General features: G+C 37.0%; 1 protein-coding gene across 1 annotated transcript; it reads right to left on the bottom strand.

Annotated features, from left to right (window-relative positions):
- Window positions 1-2,147: 2,147 nt before the first annotated feature.
- On the bottom strand, window positions 2,148-4,697 carry LOC114716639 (phosphatidylinositol 4-phosphate 5-kinase 5). The gene is given in 4 exon segments (XM_028901667.1): window positions 2,148-2,530; window positions 2,628-2,856; window positions 3,495-3,852; window positions 3,855-4,697. Coding segments are annotated over 4 exon segments (1,284 nt in total). The 5' UTR covers window positions 4,387-4,697; the 3' UTR covers window positions 2,148-2,365.
- Window positions 4,698-10,888: the final 6,191 nt, after the last annotated feature.

Genomic DNA, 10,888 nt, shown 5'->3' with positions numbered 1-10,888 from the left:
TTTTAAATAATTAAAAATAATTACTTTCTCTATTTCTAAGGACCTCGTTAAGATATTTGTTTAAAATTGCAAAGCATAGATTTTTTTTTTTTAAACGAAACTGCTGATCTAAGTTTAAATAGACGCTCCTTTTCCATAAAGTGGGTTGAGAGATTTTCACTTTAGGTCACGTTTGGGAGAATCTTCCTTTGGGGAGTCACGTGATGCGTTTTAGTGACGGCAATTATGTTTAATCTCGTTAATTAACTGGCTAGCGTGCCAGAGTGGGGAGTGGTTGGAAGATAATTATGCTGGTAAGTAGTACTAGTAGTATAAAGCAAGTCATAATAGGATCTTTTAACTATATTATTCAAACAGTGCACCTTATAAAGTCTTGTAAAGCTTACGAGTTCTGTGCCTCCGTAAGGCAAAGCGTGATACTTTGGAGATTTTATTCTAAATCGCTTTTGGGATTTTTGTTTATGCACTTTTTTAACTAATTAATTGGATTTTACCGAACACTTGCGAAACAAGAAAGTGATCAAGTTCAACAGTAACCAAACACAACATTAAAAGTTGAATGACATTACAAATAGAAATTGATTTTGAATGAAATTACCCTAATCTCTCCATACGTCTGCAAAATTTGATGGAAATACTGGCTACTGGCTCAACATATTTTCAGCTGCGTCTCATGCTTAGAGTAAGAGCTAATTAAATGTATGTCTAGTCAAGGCCAAGTGGTTCACCATCATCAACAAAACTGGTAATCTGAATATTTTATATTTGGATGCCTCGTTTTGTGCATTATAACGGCAACGCAGAGTTGTCACCACAACAGAATAAAACACACACACACACACACACATTATGATATGGGGATTCTTCAACAAACTTTGACCGATATAAAAGCTATAGAGACACAAGAGAAGGTTTAATTTATTGGCGCCATCAGGGCGGTGCTCTCCACTTGAACCCTCACTGGGCGACCAATCCCATAGAACCACCAATTGAAACCGCAACTTGCTCCCATTAATAATACCCCTTCATCCCATTCCGCTCCTCCCATCAATTCTCTTCTTTTCTGCTGCGTCCCCTCCTAGTGGCTCGCCATTATTCAGAATCAAAACCCCAGCCAGTTTTCTATTTCCTCATATTATTTGAGTCTCTGATCAAAAGTTAAAAAGTCCACTCCTCATGCTGCCTCTTACGTCTCTGTGTCTTGCATGACACTTCAATTTTTTCCGGTTGGACGTTTGCGAGATGCACGTGGAGTGGTTGGACAGCCAAGTTTAAACAAAGCGATTCAAATCTGGGACAGGGAGCAGATAAATTCCAAACATAAACACAGTAACAGGAAAGAGAATCTCGCGCATCTACCTGAAAAAATAGCCCTGAAAAACCACCAAATTATGTGACTTTTTGAGAGCGGGTGAGATGCAGATCCTAGATCCGGCATGCATGTTAGTAAAGTCAGACTCATTTCTCCTCCTTATTCTTTGAGTAAAAAGGAACAAACATCTTGCCCCCTCCTCCACAATATCATGTGCCCACTGTTTGGATTAAAACATTATTTTTTTTCCTGATAAAAAATGTGCACGAGACGATGGCTGTCCCTATCAAGCGCGTCACATGGATTCGAAGCACCACTATGGTATTATGAGATAGGAAGGCGGATATTTATGTTATCTTCATTCCATTCTAAACTTGGTTGAATCTAAGCAATGGCGGTTTGTGTCGTGACTGCCAAAGGCTTATACGGAAACAAGCAGACACAATTGGCGGGGACGGGTGGGTTATTGGAAGTTGTTGGGCGGATTGCACAGTCTCACTCTCGTGTTACCGTGCCAAGCCTTACTTGCAACCTTCCTCTCTAGCCGTCCACAGTTTGAGTCACATCCAAGCATTGGCATTTTACCCATTTCATGTCTCTCCCCTTTAATAAAAAGGATAAAGATAAACCAAAGCTCACATCGATTTTCTCACCAAGGCTCACAATTTCCTTTTCGGTTCGTGGATGAGTTTCTTTCACACCGTCCTTTAGACTCTGGCTGCTTTCCCGTGGGAAACTTCGCGGAACCCCCCTTAATTCGATACTTTCTCCGAAATTAGACGGCCGATTGAATAACAAAGTCAGTGGATAGCACAACAATTTCCATGTAAAGCCATTTTTTCAGAATAAAGGGATCTTGGAAATTCAAATTCTCATTGATTGATGATGTACATGGGCTTATGTACAGGTTACTGTGTGGTGAAAGAAAGAAACTCGAAAAGCATACTCTCTCATCAACCGCCGATAAGCTTGTGCTCACCGGGGTGACATCTTCTTTTAGCAAGCACTTAAAATTAGTAAAATTTACAGTTCCAAACACCTGATCCTGATGTCTTAGACATCAAGATCGCAAAATTTTCCATCCATTCTGTTTTGAACGGCCTTCACAGCAGCAACTCTGGCAGCAGTGGCTGCTCTGTTTGCAGCGATTACTGCGCTGTTCACCTGCTCGTCCACCCGCCTCAGGTTTATGGCTTTCTCTGCTGTTCTCCTAGCTGCCTGAAAAGTTCAATTCCCATGACGCCAAAGGGCTTGTTACCGGAAGGCCAAACATACAAAGGCAGGCAACAAGCTTTTAATTGCAGAAAACAAGTACCTGAACTGCTCGAAGCACCGCATCGGTCAACGGTGGCAGCGGATGCTTGAGGTTGCCAGCATCCCATTCACCGCATCTCCTGTCGCTATTTCTGAAAGTGTACATGCCACAACCTTGCCTGCGGCCTTCATGCCATGCTCCTTCATAACAGTGGCCGTTCGCAAAGTGATAGACCCCAAATCCATGTATTTTGTCTCCAAAATACTCTCCCGCGTATCTATCCCCATTTCTGCAGCACAAATTTAAAAAAGAAAAGGGTTGGTTCATCCAAAATCAACAAGACATAACTACACCCAGAGAAACTTTGCAACACTGCCACTAATATCAGGACAACCAACTTCAGGCAACTTCAATGCGTTATTAATTTAAACAATACACAAGGTGAAGGAATGACGAGAAGGACTAAGTCATAATATTATATGTTGCCAGACGAGAAAGCAAAGATGCAAAAGCTCGTACATGAGAAAAATCAAGACATCCAGGGCAAACGAAGATCACCTAACGAAAGCCTCAGGTATTGTTCAACCTAAATATTAAAGTGAAAAACAACAGCACCTAAAAACAAGATGGAACTCGAAAGGAATCAACAATCACCATGGCAACCCCCATCAGGATTCAATCGAAGCACATATGGTATACAACTAAAAGATGGAATTCACTGCTTTACAATTGAGTCAGTAAAGAGTTGCAATTCCAAAAGAACAGCACGCGAATAGTATAAAAACATCGACAACTTAACACAGCAACTCAAAACTAAAGTCAGAATTTTCATCTGAATCCACAATGCTTAAAGCCTCAATTAAGAATCAGAAACTTCAAAGCCCCACCTTGCCCAATCCCCATTAAGAACACAGAGCAGAAACTCACCTAAAGTGGTAGCATCCGAGTCCGTGCTTAACGCCGTACTTGAACTCGCCGATATAACAGCTACCATCGGAGCAAGCCTGGACTCCCACACCATGGCTCTGCCCATTAAACCATTCCCCAGCGTAAGAATCCCCTGTATAGAACCTATAAACCCCATAGCCATGCCTCAAACCCTGCCTATACTGCCCCTTGTAGCGACTACCCCTTGCCCAACTCTCGATGCCGTATCCATCATACCTTCCATCCACCCACTCACCCTCGTATCTACCGTTTACGAAGTAATTGTAAACCCCATTGCCGTTACATCTTCCCTGATGAAACTCGCCCTCGTAGAAGTCACCGTTGCTGTAAAATTCCACCCTTCCCTTACAATTTTCTTCTCTTTTCGGCCTCTGGTCGCAGGGGAGTCCCCGATGAACCATTGAACAGGCTTGGAATTAGACTTCGAAAACCCAAACCTTTTCACATTCTCATCCCAAGAATGCTTCAGAATTGAAAGGCTCTGGTGGATCAGAATCTTGTTCTTGGACGCAAAGTAGAGAACGACGGCGATAAAAATCAGCGCTAACAACAAATTCTCCGAAGTGGGTATTTCTTCACTCCCGAGATAGAAAAAATAGAACAGGTAAAAGAACAAAGAACACAGGCAAAAGAAACCCAGAGACGCGACGGCAAGAACCGGGGTAGTGATTCGGGTGGACACGGCTCGCGGCGTCGAACCGGACTTACGAGGCTTCTTGACCTTAATCTCCTCTTCATCTTGCGCAGTGAGGATAACGTCCTCCTCGTTGACGGACGAGAGGCTTTGAATGGATGATCGGATTGTGGGTGACGAGCGAAGAAGCGAAGAGTTGGTTCTGGTGAGTTTGGTCTGGCTCTTCTGACCTTCCATCGTGAAAACTTGGGCCCCGCAAGAGGGCTCCGGATCTTTCCCTATTGACCTTCCCGGTAGCGCGATATTCTTATCAAGAGAGTGGTTCCCGGTGCCGCCGGGGGCAACAACATCTCCGGCAGGGCTCTGCAAGTAGTGACTTTCCCAAGTTGGACTGCAACTGAACTTCCTATCTCAAAAGAGGGACAGCAAGAGGGAAGAACCAGAAACGTATAACAGCTTTTCTTTTCTTTTCTTTTTTCTAAAATTCGGTAATCGGTAATTGGGTCTTGAGGTTCAGGGGAAAGAAATAGTCCTATCAGGACTCGAAACCGAAGGAAAATGAGAAATCTTGGACCTTGGCACTGGGTTTTGTGTTATTTATCGAGCAATGTGGGGAGAGGGCGCTAAAATCAATCTGGTCCGTTGAATAGTAAGATAACGGAGGGATCTCGAGGTGACATTTTGGCCGTTAGATTCGAGACAAGAGGTCCCGGTCTTGACGGGAAGATATGGTCATCGGATCTGGATTCCGCGCCTTCTCGCATTGCCGTTACCGTAGCAGGCCGGCACGTGCCACCCCAGTTTTAAAATTAGTTCGGAGAGAATGAGAGATTAGGTTTCCGAGTGACTACTCCACACGGGCCTAGTCTACTCGCATGGCTTAATCACCGTCTATCATGAGACACGATCTATTCAGATTTCAGACTCCAGTACTTTTAATATCGTCACTGTATACGTAGGATGCGAGAGATTGAAAGTAGAGCTGGTAATACAGGCTGGGCCCGCGGGCCCAGCCCGCCAGCCCGCCAAAAATGGCGGGCTCGGGTTGGCAAAATGCCAGCCCGCCAAGGTGCGGGCTACTCCAGCCCGCACCGCTTTCAACCCGCTCCGCCGCGGGCTAGCCCGCCAATTGGCGGGCTAGCCCGCTTTTTTTTTTTTTTTTAATTTTAATTTTTATATAATTTCTAATATGTTATACAATATAATTGAAGGATTTTAACTCCCAAATTTCATATTTACATCTTCTCATCCATGTAATTACATATGTAATACATACATAAAAGATCTACTTAATTAATTTGGATAAGAAAAATAGTCAAATTAATTATTTAGAAAAAAATATGTGTTGGTTTTTCTAAAATATCTTCTCAAATTATAAATTAATCCTCACATTATTTCATTATAACTCATTACTCAAGTTTAAAACTCCAAGTCCAATTTTAACATTACAAACTAAGCCTAAACTTATACAAATAATATTTTTAAAATAAAAAAAAAAAAGTTAGGCGGGCCGGCGGGCTAGCCCGCCAGCCCGCCTTGGCGGGCTCGGGCTGGCAAAATGCCAGCCCGCCAAAGTGCGGGCTACTTCAGCCCGCACCGCTTTTGGCCCGCACCGCTGCGGGCTGGCCCGTATCCGCACCGCCAGCCCGCATTCCCAGCTCTAATTGAAAGCAATAGGCTCCGCTTTTAAACCTCGTTTTTTAAATTTTAACACTCGGCATAAAAGGCAATTACCATGGTTTTCCTCCCACAATTTTCCATCTAATACAGCAGTCAACGGCCATTCAAGGCACAGATGTCAGATGGGGAATAATTAAACCTGCCACAAACATTCGACATTTCAAAATATGATAGCTGCTATTCCTAATTTTCTCCTCATATCCATAAACAAATAAATGCTTATTAATTTGATTCTATTTGTGACGGTTTGAAAATTGGTCGACGTTACTTCACAGGACCCTCTAATTTTATTGCTTTCTATAGTACAGTATACAGTAAACTCAGTATTGCAGAGGTAGCTAATTAATTTGAATATATTAAAAAAAAGGATAATTAATCCACAACTCCTTATAGTTTCAACTAATTTTGAATCAGGTTCTTATAGTTTTTTTTTCTTTTTATTAGGTCCTTATACTTTCACTTGTTTTTAATTAGGTCATTGTATTTATTTTTCTTTTTATCAAATCCTTATAAGTTCATCTTATTTTTAATTAAGTCTCTGAATTTTTTATTCTTTATTTTATAAATTCTAATAGTACTATTATATAAACATAAAATAGTATATATTATTTAATATTAGTTTATAAACAATAATATTCTAAAGATATTGAATTATTATAATGATTTTAATTTTTTCAGCAAAAAAATTAATTGTTCTAAAAAAAATTCCTAAATTAATTAATTTATTACTTTTTTATTACATAATTATTAATTTAATTTAATTATTAATTTTATATTTCAATATTAATCTATTTAATTAAGCTTATATTTAATTAATAAATAAAAATTAAAACTAAATGGACCTGATTAAAAATTTAGTGAAATTATAAGGACTTAATTAAAAATAAATAAATACAAGAACCTGATTAAAAAAAAGGTAAAAGTATAAGGACCTGATAAAAAGAAAAAAAATTATAGGGACCTGATTCAAAATTTTGTTGAAACTATAAGGATTTACGGATTAATTAACCCTTAAAAAAATTAAGCAGAGTATTCTCCTAGGTTTAATTGATTAGGGAAAAAATTTAATTTAAAATATAAGAGGTTGACATGACTTTGAACCCTCTGTTACGAGAAAAATAAAGAGTTTAAATGCAGGAAAAATGAGAGAAATTTTTTTAATCTCGTTCTTTAATAAATGTAAAATAAGTAAGTTTTATCAATTTGAAATAAAATTAATAAATTAACTCATATTTTTTGGTTTGTAAGAAAACTTAACAAACTTCTTGTATAATAAAATAAAATGGGGGGAGTAGATATTTTTATGTAATACTCCTCCGGTCCTTAATATAAGATCCAATTCTTGGATTGGTTTTGGTCTTAAATATAAGACTCATTTCTTATATTTATCAATTTTATCTAAATTACTCCTATAAATATTCTATCAACTATAATCAAGTAGAAGAAGGAAAGTGAGTATTACGAAAAATAATTATGGTGTTTTAGGAAAAATGTGTTACTTTTCTTATAATTAACTATAACTTCTTTGATTTAATCAAATTAGTTAAATAGATTTTATATTAAGGATTGAAAGAGTATTAAATTATATACCAATTTGTAATTTAAATAAAGTGGCTTACTCGAAAATAATAGTTATAATAGGAAAAATGAATTAATATTTTATATTTAGAATTAAATCTAGTCACAACTGATTAAGAATAAGGGGGAGGGAATAATATAACATTGTCTGAGTCATTAATGATAATTTTGTGAGATTAAGTGTTTATTGGTTTAACGTCTTTGTTAATTTTGTGATGAAGCGTTATTTTATACTCCCATATTCAGTGAACGCTACATTTTAAACAAATCGAAGTATATAATATTCTAGGTTCGTAGCCTGCAGAGAACAGTAGATGGATTGATATCTACGCCTGCTTTGTTAATGAAATCAGCGTGGGTAGTCATCTCACTGATTGTTTGTACTGTCACTGATTTTTAATATAAGATTTTATTTAATTTTTATTTTGATTCTAAATATAAGATTCTAATTATTTTGTCTCTCATATTTATGTATTTTTTTCAATGTAACCCTTCTAACAATTATAATTTTAACCAATACATTTGATTAGCAAGGATATTTTAGGAAAGATAACATATATTTATTACAAATAACTAACTTAACTTCTTTTCTTAATCTCCTCAAATTAGTCAATTAGCTCTTATAATTAAAACCGAAAACAATATAACACTTCAATGGGAAAAACATATGCTCAATCGTGAGTACTATTGTAAAAATAATAGTAGGCTTGAGCATATATACAAGAGTTAGTTCAACTTTGTATCTGAGTATAAATATAAGTTATCTATTTATTTTATCTCTCATATTTATAATTTATTATGTAAAATTTTCCTGTTATTTTTTTATTCAATGGTAATTATGAGTAAAAAAAGTTTTAAGAAAACCTGTTAATATTTATTACAAATAACTAGATAATTAATGCAGGCCAATTCACTCGTATCCAGACACAAGGAATAGAGTATTATGTTTGTCACCATCTCACATGTTTTGCCTCTTTCGTTTGCTTGTTGAAAACATAAAGAAGCTCTATTTCCAATGTTCTTGATAATTTAAGTTTCATCTGCTCAAAAAAAAAAATTCAAAATTTGCAGCAACAGAGAGAATGAGCAGATTTTCTTCCTTGGCCGGACTTCGCCCTTTTTTGGCATCTGTGATATCACCCCCCCCCCCCTCTTACTTCTTGTTCCCAGTACACCAGAGAAAATGAGAAAGTGATCATAGGTTGACTACAAACCCAGAGAAGGAAAAAGATGAGAGGAAGTTAATAGAAAAGGTGAAGGATACACTGAACATGAAAGCATGATTAGGTTTGATGTGTGTTGATGCCTTTACCGCCGTTTGTTCACATTTGTAGGCTCCCACATCACTTCTTTTTTTTTTTGTGTGTTTATTTTATGTTATCACTTAATCTGCCATTTTAATCAGCCCACGTCACGCTTATCACCTGCGCTTCTCACTCCCCTCAAAATAAATGGTAATTTATTACTACTGTCGTCTCAACTTAATTTCTTTCTTCCAAGGCCTGCCTTAATGTACATCCATGAGTTGTTTTCAAAGCAGAAAATATTAAAATCTTCAGCATGCTTTCATTTACATTGTCAAGGTTTGAATTTTGTTGGATATGTACGTAGTAGTATTTTCCACCACGTCACCGGATTAAAAAAACCGGGGGGCGGGAGCCATGAGCTTCAACTGTGACGACTCACTTGACTTTGTTTCTATGCTAATCACCTTTTTCTCGTTAGGCCGACTTCAACTAAAATAGCTGATCCTGTTTATCCTCTCTTTTTCATTGCATTTACAATTACACAGAGAGAGAGGCCATAAAATTTACAAGTCATAAATAACGTGGCTTATTTTTTAACCATTGGCGTGCACAAATTCTCACTGCTAGTTTTATGGTTCAAGCTGTACTAATTGGTAACACTTCATTGATGCTTTACTATTACTGCTCCAAAAGCGATGCTCTGCTTTTGCTTTGCTGCTTGATTACTAGCCACAACAAGAAAAGCTTCATGCACTTTCAATCCATCAAATTATTAAAGAGAAAATTTCCTTTATTATCCGCTGCTTATTTGAATTTTGACGTTATATATAAAATAATTGAGTATAAATATGCATAAACTGCAAGTGGGCTTCACATCCGCATTAGGAAATTTGTTTAGTTTTTAATTTCAAGTGAAATGATTTTCATGCAATTCTCTCTCCGTCTCCCTTATCCACTCGGGGATTTTCTCCCTTATAAGTGATCTGTAAATTCCAACAATAATCACTTCCTGCACCAAAAGATTATCAGTATTTTCACAACTTACAAAGATACCACATCCTCAAGGAGTCTAAAGAAAATATGATTAATTGGATGAAATATTGCCTAATACCGATCAGTTTTTGAAAACTACAGATCAAATTGAGTCAAATCGTATGCTTAGACATCCCTAATTATTAAAAATACATTACTATTTATTGCCATCTCTGTTAAAGTATTCCCTCACCTCTCTGTCAACCGTACAAAGCCAATACAAATAATTCATTAAAGTAAAACCATATCATCACTTTTTTTTTTTTAACGAGAGAAAACCGTATCATCACTTACCTCATAGATACTCCGGTTCAAAAATATAAACTGAGGGACTTGATTTCTTTATAAGATAACATTTATTTTTGTGTAAATATTTAATAATTTTTTTTAATTTTATTCTTATATATTCTCTTTCTTTTTTAATTTATTTATTGTGTCTTTTATTTATTCTCTTCATTAACAAATGCATATTTGGAGGGAAAAATACATACCTTATATATTTATTGTTTGAAACTGATTTTAGGTAATTTCTTGATAAATATAAATTGATAAAGTTTATTTTATATTTTGAAATGGAAGGAGCATCATAATTCATAGCAGTTAAATACCAAATAATATTTATTAACAGTTCAGGGGAATGGATGATTTTGATTTGGAAGAAAAAAGGGGAAGCGTTAAGGACAAGGAAGATGTGGGCGAGGCAGGGATAGGCCGGAAATGGGCATGCCTCATGATGAGATATGGATATGTGGGCCTGAGATGGCCTTTTTCATTTAATAGCATCATGGAAAATCCATGATATCATTCTTTCACCAATGGTCAACGCACCAAGAAACATCGCAGTTGATTGGGTTTGAATCTTGATGATCTTTAGCCCTGTGCGGCTAATGGCTCACAATCACAGGGATGGCTATTTGGGGACTCCATTGGCATTCGCGTCTAAGCTCAGCCGCTGCTGAACGTTTTAAAAACCTCGGCAATTACATAAAACGGCAAAATTTATTTCATGGCAACATCTTATTGCTGCAATTATAACTCAGATAAGACATACCCCCTACTGCGCATTTCTTTACATCATCCTCGCCACGAACCCAAAACAGAACAAGAAATTAATGTGACGGAGAGGCAGATCATGCCATGTCAACTCATCTTTCCATTTGCTTCTGGCCAGTTTTTTCTTTTCCTTTTCAGTTTTTTCTTAA

This window comes from Neltuma alba, unplaced genomic scaffold (genome assembly GCF_004799145.2).
Source record: "Neltuma alba isolate B1F8T4 unplaced genomic scaffold, ASM479914v2 tig00011684_pilon, whole genome shotgun sequence".
NCBI classification, from domain to species: domain Eukaryota; kingdom Viridiplantae; phylum Streptophyta; class Magnoliopsida; order Fabales; family Fabaceae; genus Neltuma; species Neltuma alba.
This window is presented reverse-complemented; position numbering and strand designations above follow the sequence as displayed.